The following is a 19,492-nucleotide window of genomic DNA, read 5'->3' as shown; positions in this document are numbered from 1 at the left end:
ATTGCTTTAAAGCCGCTTTGTCAGTTTATTCATATAAACAATTTTCTTTTTAATTTTTTTTTCTTATTATGTATTTCAAATCTGACATTGCGATATCTACTTTTATTTTTAATTGGTTTAATGACATGCATATTGAGAGTCAAGAGTATTGTACGCCAAATTCTGGCAGATTGTGATGTTACAAAATACTAACCCTATCATCATTTATAACCACTCACATTCGAACAAAAAAAACCGGCCAAGAGCGTGTCGGGCCACGCTCAGTGTAGGGTTCCGTAGTTTTCCGTATTTTTCTCAAAAACTACTGAACCTATCAAGTTCAAAACAATTTTCCTAGAAAGTATTTATAAAGTTCTACTTTTGTGATTTTTTTCATATTTTTTAAACATATGGTTCAAAAGTTAGAGGGGGGGGGACGCACTTTTTTTTCCTTTAGGAGCAATTATTTCCGAAAATATTAATATTATCAAAAAATGATCTTAGTAAACCCTTATTCATTTTTAAATACCTATCCAACAATATATCATACGTTGGGGTTAGAATGAAAAAAAATATCAGCCCCCACTTTACATGTAGGGGGGGTACCCTAATAAAACATTTTTTTCCATTTTTTATTTTTGCACTTTGTTGGCGTGATTGATGTAAGTAGTGTAATATTGGTGCACCTGGATCAAAGAAGATCCAGGTGCCACCAATATTACACATTAGAATACTAATTTTAATCGATCGATCATTCAAATAATTACTCATTTTGTGTCCATTCAAGAAGTCACCTTTTCAAGTAGCGAGGTAGCAGGATGTTAGTAAGTTCTGATTTATCAGATTCAATTCTAAAAGTAACACTCAAACATTCAAATTTGTAACCAAGTCTATACGAACCATTTATCTTTTCTGATTACTCATGCCAATACTCGAAAACCAGTATAATATATGGTGTCCATGTCGGTATATGACATTGATAAATAAGAACTTCATCGATGTCTTCCACATTGTTGTCCATTTTTAATTGATTATTTATTTGCAAATTGGTTCGAGTGACTTTAGGTTTGATATTTATGATGGTACTAAAATTACTTATTACCTATATTATTTTGTTTTATAGATCATCATAATTTTAAAATAATAACACAGGTATTCATGATTATATTTTATTTTGTAAAAAAAACATTATTTTCTATACACCACTTATTCAGGCATGATACATTTTTAAAAGCGCAGACATTAGCATGATATATACAATTTTGAATATCACATTTATTTGAATATTTTTCGCATAAAGTCTTTAAATTTGGGCAGTCAAAATGTTCTAAATTATAAACATTATCACTGTCTGTTATTTCTTTCACCCACTGCACTTTTTCATAACCTTTTGTATAAATGTGTTTATCTTTACAGTAATCAACAATCAAATTCTTATAATTAAAATATGATACATAGCCTTCATTCCATAATATTCCTTTGTATTTTTCCACCCAAGAGACTTGTGAACGTTCTTTCTTTGTTAAGGTATAGAACGGATGGGGAGGGCTGATCAGAAACACAAGAAAACTTTTTTGAGAAATAATCGCCACTTCTTTTGGTATAAATTGATTATTTTCATTTTTAAATCCTTGAACATCCAAAATCACATTCATGATAATTTCCTTACTATATTACTCAAAGGTTTATACTCGACAAGCCGATCGTTTATAATTAAACAATAGGCTGTCGTTTTATCAGGTATGTCTTCTGAGGACTCGATTTCTATTCGAACGTCAACTGGGCCAGTTTTTAATGAATCGTTCTGCCTTGAGCAGTCTATTACAAATAAAGGAGTTTTTTTTAATGTGTTCAGATTAAGCAGAGGATCGACACCGACCCCATAATACGACTGACGAAAGTTGGCATACATTTCGTATAATATACTAAATTTGTCTTCGCTAAATTTTAAATTAAGAGGATCGTATGGAAAGTACTGTGAATTTAAAAATAATTTGACGTTAGTTATATTGCAGTGATCAAATATAGTAGAATTTTTTAGTTTGTTTAGTTTTCTATCAGTCTGTAATGCTAATATAACATATCTAGGCTTTTCTAACTGGGAAGCGGTTTTTACTGACCATGCATGTTTTGTTGTTTTAGGTAAAAGTGGATATTCATACAAATCCCAATTCCGGAATGCTAGTTGTATAGATCGATCTTTCTCTAAGCACTTTAGTAGTGGCAATCTATTACGGTCAGAAACTCTAACATGTGGTACCCGCCATTGGATTTTATGGATATCAATTTGAACTTGATCATTTTCTTCAAGTACAACACTATTTAAAACTGAATTACTTCTGTTTAGTACAAGTTCGTGCCTACAGTTGACTAAAATCTTATTATAATCTTCCGCGAAGCCAAGCACTTTATTCAGAGGTATTATAATGGAGAAATGACCTTGCTTTAGAATACTCCCGCTTAGATCCCAACCCCACAATGCAGCGTTCTTACTTTCTCCTTCATTCATTGAAATAAGAGATTGCATCGTTGTAGTAATCCCGCAATTTTTATTCCGGTCAATTTCAATCCCATTTAGTTCGTAACTTATATCTTTGAACAAAAATAATATGGGGTTATTTGTAAAATTTACATCTTTTGTTATTTTTTTCCCAGCAGCATCTACTCGCCATACACTTGCATACCCTTCAATGTAAATGGAGCTTGCAGATGGTAATACATACACATCTTGTTGATTTATAGGTATCCTGATTTCGTCATTTTCCTTAAAGCTATGATTGTAGGGATTGTATGAATGGATGGTATAGCTTTCAATTGAATTATCTTGTTGTGGAATATCTGTGATATGCAACATCTTATTATAAGTATTTTATTTTATTTTAAACCCAAGAGAACGAAGAAATAACTTATTGCTCTTAGTAATTCTCTTGCTAGAATTTAATCGACTTGCTCCTTTGAAGACTGGGAGTTGAATATTCGATGGTATTCTTGTAATTCCGCTTTTATTGAAAACATACATAATGTATCACTTGATTTTGTAAGGTAAAATTATGTAAACGTATGCTTAACACCCGATTCTAGACACTGTTCGAGGTTGAATGTGATACGGTAGAAGATATCGTTTATTATAATATTGTTGTATTATGTTTTTGGTCTTATTAAACACATAAGTTTACTTATTTAATAATATTTCTGCCAGAATGAATTCAGAAATTTTAAACATAAATGCCCACAGTTAAATAAATGATTTTTTTGTATATTATCGTAATTATAGCGTATATTAGCTCCCATATATTTTATGAATTCCTTTGGAGGTTTTAAATTTCCGTAACTATCAAAATATTCAATATAATTTTTATTTTTTCCATAGGCTACCCAGTGAGTACCGTTATTTTCAGATGAATCTAAATTAATAACACCACATTCCATCGGTAATGGTTTTGGTGGTAATTCATCTCTCATGAATACACCACGAAAGTAAGGAATACTTTTCGAATGTTTTATTATATCGATATTACTCAATGCTCTATTGGGTAGCCTGCCATCTAGTTTTTTTTATTTGTAACATAAATTCCTAGTCCACCCTTGTAGGGTTTAAGATGCACTCCTTTTCCAATACATTTACCCTCCATTTTCATATTATGTCTCTTTAATTTAGCTAGTTGTCGTTTTGCTGATTTATAATGGTTAATAGCTTTTCTTATTCCCGCAACACCTCCTGCTAAACTTCCTGTAGCCGATAATCCTGCTAAAATTGGAATCAATGGTAGAAATCCGCCAGTTTTAGGTACTGGTATCACTCTGGGTAATTGTATAGGCAAGTCCGATGCTAATTCTTGAGCAGCAGCATACGCTAATTCCATTAGCATGTTCTTACATTTTGGCTTTAGATTACTGATATGTCTTTTAGTGTGTGAAACAAGATTATTAAAAGTTTTCTTTAAGCCAGCTCCAAATTTCTGATTGCTAAGTTTCTTCTTATTTTCGTTTTCAGAATTATTTCTCGTGCGTTTCATTTTTTATGAAATAGATTTAAATGTTGGATATGTCTGTACTGGTCTCTATAGTGTAGAGTTTGAAATACAAATGAGTGTACAAAACAGTGAAAGTAAATTTAAACCCGATTACAAACGATTTGTCTTATCAATCCAACTATTTTCACTCGGTGGAAGGCCGAGCCACTTAACATATACTTTATTTCCTTTACGTTTTAACACTCTTTCAACAAGATAAACTTGAGGATGCAAAGTTTTCTGAATTTCTTGCGCATAGAATGCTCCTAAAATAGGCCTACGCTTGGCGTCTTCTAGATAATATGTAGTGGGGTTAGTATTTCGAACATTAGTTATCTTAAATATTTCTGTTGACCAATTAGGGGTAAATCGTTTCTCGAAACATCCTTTATACTTGCTAACTCTTACAAAATCTCCAATACGAAACCTTTTGCAAACCGGGTTTTTCTTTGTTAGTAAATTCTTAATGTATCTTTGTAATACAACTCCTTTATTACTACGATTGATCGTGATCGGCGCTCTTCCCACCGTCCTATGAAAAGTATGATTATATTCTGAAACTTTCTGGTCAAGAGTTCCATCGACCCATTTATAATTACCCTTCAGACTAAACTCCTTATACAGCTTAGCTTTAAGAGTTCTTATAAGTCTTTCAACTATTGATGCCTTTTTGGTGGAAAATGTAGAGTAATGATTAATATTATATTTTTGAACAACTTTTCTGAAATTACTATTATAAAATTCATTACCCCTGTCTGTTTGTAAATTGATTGGTTTACGTCCTCTTGATAATAATGTTTCAAACATTTTGGATACGGTTTCTTTAGTCTTACGTTTGAGTGGAAATGCCCAAGCGTATTTTGAGAAACAGTCAATAATCACTAATATGTACTTATAACCAGCATTCAGTTTTGAAAAAGTCTGCATATCTATTAAATCTGCTTGCCAGAGGTCATCAATATCTCTTAAAATGACGCTTCTTCGAGGAAAATTCACCCTTGCATTTTTATGAATTTCATTTACGACGTCCGCTTTGCTCATAATGTTTATTAATATTATATTCAAATTCTTTGTTAGAAATATTCTTTTCAACTTTTGTTACTCGATTCATTAAAACCGAAATGTTTTTATCTATATTCATCACCTTTTTCATACAGGCATCGATTTTGTTTATTATTTCTGTATTTATTGTATTAGATAATATATTTTCCTCCTTTATACTTAATACTTTATTAAATTCTGCTTTACAATTATAAATATCATTGTTATTTGTCATGTCTAAGACACGTTTATTTATTCACTGAGCATTAACATAATATTTCAATTTATTTTATTGCTTTACAATACCGGCTTCCTTTAATTCTTCAATAATTGATATAATTTCATTATCATGGTTGGTGTTTCCAGCGTCTTTGGATGCAATCAAAAGTTTAAGCCTTTCAATTAATTCATTTGGATCATCCCAATAAATATAATCTGTGTTACTTTTATAATGTTTTAATGCAGGTAAGTTACCACCTGTTTTAATGTTAGTGTCAAGTAATTGTGAAAAGAGAGGTTTGATAATACTGCAATATTTTATACCTTTGTCTCCTTTTAATTTTCCGTTTGGATCAAAATCTCGTTTATGTGCGTTTGTACGGGTTAACATTTCTTTGTATTCAGTTTTATCTTTTTCAGTAACAAGACTGAGATTGGGTTTGTTTCGCATCAATAGTTCTTTCAACCCTGCGGTTAATTCAAATTTTTTGTTGTCTATAGTAATAACATATTGTTTTTCAGTATCGGAAGTCTTATTTACCAAAGACAAGTATACATCAGAATTACCCATCATCAACTTTTTATTCGTGCTACGAATCCCGAATGGTATATTGATGTCCTCATATAAATCAATCATGTCTTCTTTTTTTAGAGATAGAAGTGTATCATTATTTTGTTCTTGAGAAGTTTTATTACTAACATTAGAGTATTCATAATATTCTGAATGCTGATCAGGAGCAATTATCTCTTTGAAATTTTTGTATCCTATAGAATCATTTAAATTCTGAGATTTGTCACTCGTATCTGTACTTGTAGTCATGTTAATAGCTGGTTTAACAAAAGAACTTTGCATAACGAGGTTTTCTAATGGTTCAGTAATAGGTTTAAAAACTTTTTTTAAATTAATATTATTTTCATGTTCTTCATTATTTATCTTCTTTATTTTGTTTTTTATGTTATCTACTGCTTTGATAAGTTGATCTTTTAAATGTGTATCCATTTCAGCAGTCTTGACACCAACCTTTTAATACGAGCACTCAGTTTCAAGTGAGCCTTCGTCAACATTTAAAACATTAAATAATGGGAAATTTAAAAGTAAATAAATGTATCAAACCCCTGTCTATATCGTCCTTTATCTAGTGTACAATCTTTATTAATTAATAAAAAGCTAAAACAATCATCCCATATAATTGAACAAAGTTCTTTAAATTTTATCCAATCCATATCGGTGTTTACATGTTCATTGTATATATGTTTTAAGTTAGTATCATCTTGTTTAAAAACAATTAAGAGATTCACATTGTCTCTTAACAGTTGCTTCGGAATTTTGGAGTAAGTTTGCGATAAATAAAAACAATCAATTTGTCGATGTCTTCCCATAGCAAAGTAATTCCTAATGTTCACTTGATTTTCACATACAACATCATCGAAAATCATGATTGAATTGGTCATAGCATCATTTGGATGGATAACGTCTTTATTGTCATTAAATATTAAAAAGTTAGCATCTGGAATTTTCTCCATAATTAGTTGGAGGTAGCGATATTTTGGCTGAAAAGCGGTCTTTGAATACAAATAGATATTTTTAAACTTTAGACCATTTTCATGTAATAATAAATTTAATATTACATTAGTTTTACCACAGTTTGAAGGTCCACATATTATACAGCGGATTGTATTAGGTAATAATGTACTATGTCTTGTATTTTTATGCACGTCATTTTCAACGATTATATTATTTACTTCCAGAGTTTGGGTATGCTTAATGAATTTCATTGTTATTATGAAAAAAATATGATATCTCAACGCTTTTTATAGGATATGTCTTAACATAAATAAAACAATTGATTAACAGAGTAAATAAATTTATTAAATTTCTGGAGATTATTACAGATAGGTACAAAAAAAAACAAACAAAAACAAATTTTAGTATCACATTATTATATAATTTAAAATATAGTCTTACAGTGCCCCCATGGTAATGTTTGTATATTGTCAGGCAATATCTGCCTTTTATCATCGTTGCAGTTTAAAACTACTTTATCAACTTGCTGTGAATATAAAACATGTTTGATTGATCGAATCATATTCATATTATGGGTATACACTTTTTTGTTTGCAAAACTTTGTCAAAATGTTTAATTCTTAATTTATTCGTTATAGGTTTTGTGACACCTTTTGCTTTCGTTATTGTCTTCTTTACATTTTTTAAACAGTACAGTTTTGCTCTTAATCCAATAAATTCAGTAATTACCGTACCACCAAATTCATCTTTAAATAAACCAGGTACTTTAGCATTTAGTTTAGGTATACCATAAGGGTTATTGTGGTCATAATTACTAGTATCATATTTTGATATGTTTTTATTTAGATCATTGTAAAAGTCATCAGTAATAATGTTATAAAGAAGGCTATCAGTATCAGTATAACAGAGTTTCACGTTTTCTTTGTACGTTTTTTTAATGAAATTATAATGAAATTGATATAAATGTGTTTTTGCCAATTCTAAAACTGTAAATCCAATATAAATCGGGCGGTCTAAACAAATTTTTCAGGACTTAATTGAACAGCCACAAAGTTTTCATTAAATATGGATACATTCTTTACATTAGGTTTTAATAATATTTTTTCTGCACCTAAGTGTTTGTTTGTTTTATTGTCATTGTCTTTCCATTTTATTGCTAATTGAACATGTAAATGTTTTCGCTTATTTTCAATTGTTTTTCCAAATATAGCATTATTTAATAGTTTAAAAAAGTCTTTTTCAAATGAAGTAGAAGCTTCTTGTCGTAATCGAGTATTTAGATCAATATATTTTTGTAAGAAGTTAGACTGTCTAAAACGTAGAATGCGATGTATTTTCTGTAACACTAACCCGTTCTTTAAACATTCCTTCAAATGTACGAAATGAATGATATAGTTGTATTTGTCATATAAATTTGCAATTAACTTTTCTGACTTCCCACCTGGGGGAACAAACCTTTCAGGTGCAAAAGGCAAATCGGCATGCAGATCGTGTAAATGATCAGGATAACTCATGTCAACTTCTAAAATGTATCCATGTTCACCGTTTTCTGGTATAGTCAGTATGTCAAAATTTCTAACCCGATCTAAAGTTAAAAACTCAAAGTCTGATACAGGTAATTTTTGTCTCATAGCATAACCATAGAGATTGTTACAATCCAGATACATCAAATATGAGGTGGGTCTAGAAGTATCAAAATCAGGGGTGTATTTATTGTTTGCTTTTGAATTCCGAAGAGAACACTGGGCTAATCCACCACGTATCCCTCTTTCTATCATCTGATATACTTCTAAGTCGTGTATTAACTGTAATTTTACGTCTGTAAACAAAAGCATAGCATCCCAACTTAAATTAGGTGCAGATACATAATAGGCTGGGTCTAGATTATAATGCTTCAAACTTGTATTTCTAAAATGTTCAAACACATCGCTTAACAACAAGACGTCACATTTTAAGTATAAATCAGTATATTCCCCTAAAGTCATTATATTAAAAGCTGACCACACAGTTTCGGCATGATTATAATCAATATCTGAGATGTGTTTAGATTTTAGAGTATTATAAAACATTTCTTTTGTCGGTAGTTTATTGTCTTCATATTTCAACCAGGAATCAATGTAATCATAGGGATAAACACCTTTACGTGTTAATAACTGAAAGTGGTGGGTATCAGTAAATTCTTTAGACAAGTTAACAAAATCCTCTTTATTCAAACTTTTGGTTAACTCAAATAAACTGGAACTAAGAAATTGAAAAGAATCGATAAACTTTATTTCAATTGGTTTGGCGCTCGATTTGTTAGTAGAATATATAGTTTTTGTTATGCTTGAATATTTTTCCTTGGACTGTGGCATTATTTTGATAGACCCGGGGTACTTTGCAAGTTCTTCTATAAATAAATGACTATCATACCCCGTCAAATTATGTAAGACAACTGGTATAAAGGAACAGATTCTGTATTTCAAATTGCAAAGTGAATGAGCTGCACCTCTGTACTCTGATGTAATGTGATCGTGATCACGGACTTTGTCACCAAATAAAAACTGCTTACAAATATGACAGTGTGTAGCATTCTCATAATTACACTTTTCTTTATATGTTAATGGATTCATAGGATTATTTTTAATTAGTATGTTGTGAATTTCATGAATATCGTTTATTAACCATTCAACAAAAACTTTTACACAATCTTCACCTCTGTAAGAAACATATTTATTCAAACTTGCATCGTGCGAGCAGCATATGTAATAACCGAAACATGTCGGGACATGCTTTTTAGGTTTTGCGTATTTTTACTACTGTCTGAATTACAATTAATTAACATACTTTCAAAATCAGCGTATATAATAAAATTGATTTTTTGTTTACGTTCGAAGTTCTTAAATTGAATGACAGTATTTTCATTAGGTAAAACTGTTACAATTTCGGAACAATGGTGTGTTTTAAATTTATTATCGCTTTTAAAAAATTGCAAACATGAGTCACAGAAATGCATGTGGCCTCTATGTAAAGTTACTTGTCTTCTAACTAATCGTACCAGGTCTTTAATTAAACAGTAATGTCCTTTACCAACGACTTCAATATATAATAGATTAAAATGATTATTTTTCTTTGATTTGGATCTATATAGAGGACCTGTTACTGCATACTTATTATCCAATCCATATATACAAATGCTTATATCAGGGTTATTTTTTTCAAATAACTGTATATCGCTGACTGATAATGGGAATGACATTCCATCGATATTTAAAACATCTGAATAGTGCGGGTATGATTTAGTTCGACACACATTATTCTTTGCAGGATATAGACCAGCCAGTATACTCCATAAAAAGCAACAATTATCGTTGTTTTGAATATTAATGCAGCTTTTAGTATTTTTGACACTTGGGGGTAAAGGTATGTAAGTACCTCCTCGCATCGGACAATACTTGTTTACGTTAACTTCTAAATGACTTATTGCGACAAAAGACCAGCCTGATTCACGGTGCTCAAATTCTATAACTTTATTTTTTAAATGTTCAATCGTATTTTCAAACAGTTCATTGATATTTGTGTTTTCATAAATAACATCATATTTTGTATTGAATGACTTTAACTGTTGTTTGCCTGAATGAGGTAATGTAAAGTAAACGAAAAGCTCATAGTTTATTTTGATACTTTTATGTTCCCGTAATGACATTTCTACAACTTTCATAATGTTACTTTTGATATCACACAAAAACGTCTCAGGAGTTACGTATTCATTTTGTGTTGCATTCAGACGATAGGTGACTATTCTGTTTTTAAAGGCTGTTGCTATAATTTCAATATTATTCAAATCAGTTTTCAATATGCAATTCGATTTATGTAAATTAGTTCTCAAATGGGCATTGTATTCATTCTTAGGCAATTTAATTTGACATTTGTCACATTTCATTAAAATAGTTCTGGATAACGGACGGTTACGTGATCCCACTGTAAACAAAATAACACACTTTATAGATATCATTTTATTCCAAATTAGTACTACAATAGATATACATTTATAATTAATTAAAGTATGTATTATATAATACTTATATTCCATTTCATAACATAGGTAATGTAATTCAAAATGAATATGGGTAAAAAACATTATTAATAGATGTCAACAAATAAATGAGGGCTCACATCTGTGCTATTACTTTTACGTTGTGTTCAGGATAGTTGGATCCACGCATAGTTCAATCTATGCAATTGGTCCCATATTTTACAAAAAGGAATAATTCTATGTACGAAAAAGAAATAAATTCACTCTAACACGTTTGAACATTTAGTTAAAATTATTCACAGAACGTAAAAGGAATACCACAAATATCAGCTCGTTATTTATTAGTCATTTATTTATAATCCTCGTATTTTATTACAGATGCACTAATAAGTGTGGTAATAAGAGATATATACGAGGGCTTAAATTGATCAATAATAATTGCTAACAAATGACGGCGCACATGTTCGGTATTCCTTTCGCGTTGCGTGAATAAAATTAGCCAAGTGTCTCCAAGCTTCAGTATTATCATCGGTTCGGTTTTTAATATTTACTACAGCATGACGCCATCGATTTACTGGTGTCACCTTTTCAATATCATCGCATTTATACACTTTGACCTCAACAAAGTGGGTGCCCTTTTTATCAGGATTTGTCTGACGAGCAAAACCGTTCGCAAGTCGTCGTGAAATGTACGATAATAATTTACCCTCCCCTGCAGGTTGGTTCGCTTCTAATCCCTCGTCATCGCTATCGGCACCGAATAGTTCCGCTGCAGTGCCGTGCCGCGGCTTCACAGGAGCTATTCTGACCCTCTTGCTCGAGCTTGCTGACGATGTCGATGGCTTGGATTTTTTCTTTTTTCGACCGCGTCAGCCTTCGGTGGTAGCGGTGGCGGTGCTGGCAAATCTTCCTCAGTGGAGGATGAGAGATACGAATCGGTATGGGACGAACGTTTTGACCTGGAAATAAAAATAAGTTACTATTAAAATATTATTAATTTATAATCTGCGTTAGAATACTACGTAAAGGCTATTTTATGGTTTTGAGAACACACAACTATCTAATATTTATGTATACACCTACCTCTTGCTCGAGCTCGTCGATGTCGGCGGCTTGGATTTTTTCTTTTGTCGATCACGTCAACCTTCGGCGGTGGCGGCGGCGGTGCCGACGAATCTTCCTCCGTGGAGGATGAGAGATATAAATCTTCAGCGTGGGACGAGGGTTTTGACCTGGAAATAAAATAAATAATGTGCTATTAAAATAATTCATTTATAATTATAATTCTCCATTACTCTAACGTTGTTTTATTTGAATAATGATTAATTATTTTTACGAGTTTGTTACTTTGCGAATATAAATAAATAAATAATATAGGATATTCTTACTAAGTCCTACAGTAAGTTTGCGTTGCGAGTACTCGCATAATAACACATAGAAAACAACCATGACTCGGGAACAAATATATGTGTTCATCACACAAACCCTTACTGAGATTCGACCCAGAAGCCCCTGGCTTAGTAGCTAGTCACTAACCAGTAGGTCAGATAAGTCGTCAAAATTATATAAGCAACATTACAATATACATTTATTCACACTTACATTGTATGATGATGATGTCCTTGTAGCTTCAGTAGAGAGAACAGTGGGTTTTCCTTGCTTCCTGTGTAGCGGAATGAATCAAGAGGATCGATCTGAGGAGCTTAAGTAGTGAAAATTCACGTGGAGCTAACGCAATACCTATATGAAATTTGTCAACGTGATTGAAAAACGCAACTCAGCACTTAGTCGGTGGAAACAATCATCGATTGCAAATCCCACAACGCAGCAAAATCAGATCACCGTGTATAATATAAAACAAATACGTGAAGGTACTTACCATATATTTTTTTTATTCATTAAATTCATTTTATGGTTTTAATCTTAGAAAAAACAGACAATGTCGCGATCGGAGCTAGTATATTTTATTTGCTTTAGTGCATTATTGCTAACATCGTAAATCCAATCGTATCTCAATACAATGTGATGTCATTTTTTTTAAACGTTTGATTTTGAACTCTAATAACACAATAATTTCAGATATAAACCCCGAAAATAAGTGAAAATATTATTTACTCTTATATATTCAACGCGATTAGTTCTACGGAAAATATGTCGGTAAGTATTTTTTTTAGAGTGAGTGTTTGTATTATTATTATAAAATAATTTCAAATTATAATGGTTACATTACTCATACGTAATTGATATAAAATAATAATTAAGTAAATACAATTTTTAATGTATGTGTCTGCTTAGCGCTAAGTCCACCTGTAGTCACCTACTTCGTTAATTTCATCGGATTTCTCTGTAACTTATGTTTTTTTTTTTTGTGTGCAATAAAATATTTTATTATTAATGTAACTTATTTCAAGTTTTCATTTAATTAAAAGTTAATACTCGTAGTTAACATTAAACTAATAACTTAATTATTAATTACAGGATACATCAGAACACCTATTCAACTTCGTTCCTTTGGCATCATCCCAAACTCAAAGTCAGAGTGAACGGGAGTCAGGGGTGAGACGTCTGTCCTTGGGGGTCAAGAGGAAGGCAACACCCGTTTACTCGTTTATCAAAAAACCACATCGGAATGGAGGTACAAAAGTCATCAAAATAGAAATTTACGACAGTAACAAATTGAATGAGAACTTTGAACATATATGTAAATGTAATGCCGAGCTGTGTGCCCAATATGTAGTGAAAAATACGTTATTAGACCAAGTTTACGAATTAACGCGTAGAGTAATTGACAAGATAGACGAAGGTTTGTCCTCAGATACGCCACATGGGTACACCATCGAATAAGGGTACAATTTAATGTGATTGTGTAATATGAACATAGTTCTTAAGTTAATAAACATTATAAAAGTACACGTAATTTCATTTAACTATATCCAACTTTTACCTCAATGTTAATTACCTAGAGTAGGTACATAAAACTATAAAATAATATCTTATTAAGAGAACAGTACCTAACTCATCAGTACGAAATCAAAATCATTACTCATATCGGGTAGACATTTCTATTTAGAGATTTCAGATTACATACCTCAATGTATACAAAAACTCGATTATAGTTATACCGTGTTAATTACCTACTAATATTCTAAATATCCCCCTCTTAAATACATGACTTCCTTAATTGATGTAAAATTAGCACATATTTGAATAGGTAGGTAAAACGAGTCAACTAGATGTACCTAGTACAAGCATTCTCCTATCTCGCTAGTTCCATTGAATACATGACTTCTTGAATGGAGACGAAATTAATATTTGAATGATGATTTCTTGGATTGCTTTGAAAAGTATTCGAACGTGTAATATTTATTGCAGTTACATTTACGTAATCTACAAGTATTCTGCTACCTCACTTCTTGAATATGAGACTTCTTAAGTGAACGAAAAATTTTTTAATGATCGATCGATTCGAATTAGTACCTATTATAATATGTAATATTGGTGGTAGCTAGATGTACCTACTAGCATTATAATACCTCACTACTTGAATACGTGACATCTTGAATGGATGCAAAATGAGTATTTGAATGATCGATCGATTCAAATTAGTATTCTAATGTGTAATATTGGTGGCACCTGGATCTTCTTTGATCCAGGTGCACCAATATTACACTACTGATGTACATATTGGTACCAAATTTCAGCTTTCTAGTGCTAACGGTTACTGAGATTATCCGCGGACGGACGGACGGACGGACGGACGGACGGACGGACGGACGGACAGACAGACATGGCGAAACTATAAGGGTTCCTAGTTGACTACGGAACCCTAAAAAAGATACAAGCAAATCTAAACTGACACCCGTTCTCATCACTCGACCACTGACTGACTAACAAATCATATTGAAATTCAGCAATTCCACACCAATTCAAACTGACTGACTGACTATCATCACAAGAAATCCATGTAAGGATCAAAGACCCGGCCCCCCTCAGAGGCCGGGCAATACCCCCTTTTTTCCTCCGGGATGTCCCGGGTGTCGGGATGTCGAGGAATGCGGGTGCCATGGCCGTAAGCCCAGGTAATTCCGGGCGCCGTGGTGAATAACATACACCGATCCCAGCGCGCCCTCACGAACGGCAAAAAGGATTTATAAACCGCCGGAATGGGTTTAGTGGGTAGGGCCAAGTTTCCCCCCTATCGCTAGGGGAGAGAAAGAAACGACGATTGGAACATGGGTATTTTTTACAAGATTAATACTAAAAATCGCGAGCTATTTCGATCCTGATAGGAGAAAAAAAAATGTCCCAAGATTTCCATACAGTTTTTCGAACCTTCCATTCCGTTACCGCCATACAAAATGTACGAAAAAATGGTAACGGAATGGGAAGAAAACCTTGGGACAATTTTTTTCTCCTATTATAACCGAAAGAGCTCGCGATTCTGAGTGGAAACCACATGAACATTTCCAAATCAAAAAAAAAGTGGGGTGGACAACTTTAAAAAAAATGTCCCAAATGCAACTTGCAGACAGAAAAGTGCACCAGGATATACAAGAAACTCAAGAAAGCAATTTGCCTAAGCTGAAAAGAAGACGTAATTTGAAAGTTTCAATAGACGCCAATGCAGACTTGAAATAAAAAGACAAACTCGGGAATCTGGGACACTGAATCAGCAATGTACAAAATAGTACATTACGATACAAGTGCGGAAAAGAGGATATTCGAAATGAGTGGTGATTAGAACAGAATGCTGAATGATACAGCATGGGAATGCGTAAAAAATTTAAAAGAAAACGAATAAATTATCCAGAAGAGGCAACCCTCCGTTCAACTACGGGACTTTATCATTCTTACTTAAATTTAGCAGAATCGACTCCATCATGCGCCATAACTCACAAAAAACACTTTACCCACAAGGGCACAAACATAATTACCCCAAAACCAGCAAAATCACACTTTTCTCCCTATTAAAATACCGCTACCGTTTTACAGCCCATATTAAACGTAAATTACCTTACTTTTTTGATATTTATGACCTATCCCTAAAGGGCACTAAAGCTATTCTTTAGTACACTTCAAAACGACGTAAGCGCCAATAGGAATATAGGTACATACGACTGTTTAGTTTCGTGGAAAGTCACCAAGCCGCAAAACGGTTTTTTGCTTTGAGCTTTTAGGATCATTAAATATATTTGTAGATGTTATTTTTAGACTATTTTTTATTGCGGAAGCAAAGCGTAACTTTAGGGGACCGTCCACACTCAAGAGACGCAAGAGACGCGCAAGGGACGTCGCTTGGCGCGCACCGCGCCGCCCGGGGGCGCGTCTTACGTCTTTCCTATACAAAATGTACTGAGGAGGCTTTTTAAATTACATTCAGGCGGCGTGGCGCTGACGTCCGTTCCGCGTCGGCGGACGTGCGTCTCTTGAGTGTGGACGGTCCCTAACTATAGAAAGATTTGCTGACTCGTATGTGGAATCAAATTGCAGGTCACAGCTGGATGAGACTAGCTCAGGACCGGGACAAGTGGCGTCCTAGAAGAGAAGCCTATGCTCAGCAGTGGGCGATAAAGGGCTGATATGATGATGATGATGATGATGATGTGGATGGAATCTTTTGTGAAGTTAACTACTTTTTTTTATGCAAATTCGGTTGGTTTAGAGTTATGTTTGTTGCCAATTTTTTATTACAACATGTAGATTTAGATAATAGAAATAGGCTAAAATAATAGTACATTACGATAGAAGTGCGAAAAAATGGAAGTTCAATGGCGATAAATTAAAACACTAGTTACGAATTTCCTTTTCGCACGTGTATCGTACGACGTTTTTCCGCCCCTCCGAAGTTTCGACCTGAATACGCATTCGTAACTCGTGTCGATTTAAAAAAAATATCGCCACTCTTTTCGAACTTCCTATTTTTCGCACTTGTATCGTAATGTACTTATTATGCAGTGCACGAAATAAAGCACCATATAATTAGAAGAAAACATGGACCGTAGTTATGTTTAAACATAATTTCTATCGAGTTCGATAATCGTATTCGAAAACTTTAAAAATTCGCGGTAGAAGCTCTTCACCTGATAGCGTCAAAAATGAATCATTATAATTAGTTCACCAAACCAGTGAGAAATATTCCCAAGAACCAGGTCGTTAATATTTCTACGTAAAGCAATAAATTCCATAGAAACTCTTAATCCTTGATAAACCCATTCAAATACACGAATATTTTAACAAAAACCGGCCAAGTGCGAGTCGGGCTCGCGCACAAAGGGTTCCGTAGCAGCAAACCAAAATTACAGTTAAATCAACCTATCTCAAAAACTATAAGAGATACTTTGATCAAACCAAAAATCGTTGAAAGAGTTAATTAGCATGCATCACCTCTATTTTTTTTAGAATTTTATACCCCGTAGTTATAAAAATAGAGGGGGGGGACATACTTTTTACGACTTTGAGAGCTGATATCTCAAAAACCGTTCACTTTAAGAAAAATGTTTTTAGAAAACTTTATATCATTTTAAAAGACCTTTCCATTGATACCCCACACGGGTATGTACATCGAAAAAAAAAATTTTCATCCCTCAGTTACATGTATGGGGGCCCCACCCCCAATTCTCTTTTTTTTTACTATTTAGTGTCATAATTTTGTAGCGGTTCATACAACACATATTCCCATCAAATTTCATCACTGTAGTACTTATAGTTTCCGAGTAAATCGGCTGTGACAGACGGACAGACGGACAGACGGACAGACGGACAGACGGACATGACGAAACTATAAGGGTTCCGTTTTTGCCATTTTGGCTACGGAACCCTAAAAACGATGAAAAAAAGTAGTTCTAACATCTTTTGTCGGAACGCCAAACTTTTTTTGTGACGCGTGAATGCCACAGAGTGATTAAGATCAGTTAAGTCACTCGGTAGAATTGGGACGGTGTTAAAAGTTAGTGATTTATGGTTGTTATAATAGTGTTAAGTTTGCTAAGAATGACATAAAAGCCAGCGCTGATTGGAAATAAAAGGTCGCCAAAATTGTATATGTCGCTAGACTTATATTGACCGGGATATAGACCGTGATTACACCTATTTCATTTTTGTCGAGGTCCCGATATTGCGACGCAGTTGCATGCATCATGATCACGGTTTTATAAGTCAATATGTCTAATGAAAATAACCGTGAATCATTCAAAACCCTTAATATATCGCTATCAAGAATAGGTATATCTTATCTCAAGTTTATAATGTAGTGTAGGTACTTATAGTTTTTATAGATATAGGTATTATTATTTCACATGAACCTCTGGTGTTTCGGGTGTCCATGGGCGGCGGTGATCGCTTACCATCAGGCGACCTGTCTGCTCGTTTGCCTCCTATCCCATAAAAAAAATAAAAAAAATGAAAGTATTTATACCTACACGGTGTAACATGAGGAAACCGATGTTTTTAGCTACGCATTTCTGTGGGTAAAATAAAAATAATCCATACTAATATTATAAATGGGAAAGTGTGTAAGTCTGTTTGTTTGTCCGTCTTTCACGGCAAAACGGAGCGACGAATTGACGTGATTTTTTAAGTGGAGATAGTTGAAGGGATGGAGAGTGACATAGGCTACTTTTTGTCTCTTTCTAACGCAAGCGAAGCCGCGGACAAAAGCTAGTATGTTATAATTACGACGTCAAGCAAAATCCTCATTTTTTTTTGTGTGAGTTTTTTTAGTTTTATTGGATATATTTTCGCATAAAAATACTTTTTTTGCAATGTGTCACTAGTTACTTTTTGGTATCTATCAACGAGGATAGTTAGATTATGTCTGATATGCATCATCGCCATCAAAACATCGTTTCATTTTGTTCTGAGAAACAATAAGTAATTGTTATTCTTTAAATGCTTATAACTCTGAAAGTAGGCAAAATCCAGAAAAGTTTATATGACATTTTACTCTTTTAATATGATGATGCTGTTAAAATGGTTCGGTTTCCTCATGTTACCGTGTATAACTTATTTATGTAGATCCAGATATGGTAGATTGATTATGTCGATCACGAATTGGTTTATACAAATACAAGCGGCGCTGTCAGAGATGCTGCTTAAAATTTAATCATCGGTAAAGATGTACAAGGCCTAATGATGATGATGATGATGATATTTGCAGCTCTTTGCTACTTCAGATAACAATCTGAATATCGTAATCATTTTAATGAGTAAGTATATGCGTCTTGATGAAGTGTTGTGTTTGCCATAAGTTGATCTTTTGCACTTACCAAAGTAATAAGGTAAATTAAAATCAAAATAACACTACATGGACTTTCCTTAACGACGAAATCAGATATTACCAAAAAAGGGCCGATATTAACAGTGAAGTTTTTGCTTACTGGCGAATCTTTGATCGTAAAGTTCTGCGATAAAGATTAAAGTAAAAAAATATCTCATTAAAAGTACTGATGTATCTGCTCTCTGTGGCTACCTCATTATTGCCGATTATCTTTAAACTTATCCTTGTCTGGCCCAATCGGTATTACAATGTACACTCCGTTTGAATGTAATTACAGTACCCGGCGATACTCGTAATTATTGCACATCGGTTTTTCATCTTCGTAGAGCGTTGTCTCTTTCTTGCTTATGTGACGTTAATTGTCTCTTTCCAAAGACCGATTTAACACCGTCTACTGTAATACTTTTTGTAAACCTTGTAGTTAA

At 33.2% G+C, this 19,492-nt stretch overlaps 3 protein-coding genes across 5 annotated transcripts in view; 1 reads left to right on the top strand and 2 right to left on the bottom strand.

Moving 5' to 3' along the window:
• The window catches only part of LOC125237003 (B-cell receptor CD22-like), a 440,892-nt gene that overhangs the window by 179,889 nt on the left and 241,511 nt on the right, over window positions 1–19,492 (bottom strand). The window lies entirely within an intron of this gene.
• LOC125237006 lies at window positions 660–13,702 on the top strand. Of its 3 annotated transcripts, XR_007178269.1 has the most exons (3): window positions 12,523–12,663; window positions 12,872–12,949; window positions 13,271–13,702. XR_007178269.1 is itself a non-coding variant. In XM_048143920.1 (2 exons), exons 1-2 carry the CDS (start codon window positions 798–800, stop codon window positions 13,634–13,636), a joined length of 372 nt encoding a protein of 123 aa, XP_047999877.1. In that variant the 5' UTR covers window positions 660–797; the 3' UTR covers window positions 13,637–13,702. The 3 variants fall into 3 exon arrangements, 1 of the variants encoding a protein (XP_047999877.1); XM_048143920.1 differs by lacking the exons at window positions 12,523–12,663; window positions 12,872–12,949 and adding an exon at window positions 660–803; XR_007178270.1 differs by lacking the exon at window positions 12,872–12,949 and having other exon boundaries at window positions 12,550–12,663.
• LOC125237007 lies at window positions 11,540–12,528 on the bottom strand. Its single transcript, XM_048143921.1, has 3 exons — window positions 12,395–12,528; window positions 11,876–12,024; window positions 11,540–11,751 (listed from the first exon to the last, which is right to left on the bottom strand). Coding segments are annotated over exons 1-3 (363 nt in total). The 5' UTR covers window positions 12,397–12,528.

This window comes from Leguminivora glycinivorella, chromosome 20 (assembly GCF_023078275.1).
Source record: "Leguminivora glycinivorella isolate SPB_JAAS2020 chromosome 20, LegGlyc_1.1, whole genome shotgun sequence".
Lineage (NCBI taxonomy): Eukaryota > Metazoa > Arthropoda > Insecta > Lepidoptera > Tortricidae > Leguminivora > Leguminivora glycinivorella.
Note: the sequence above shows the minus strand (reverse complement) of the source record. Positions and strands in the feature narration are given on the sequence as shown.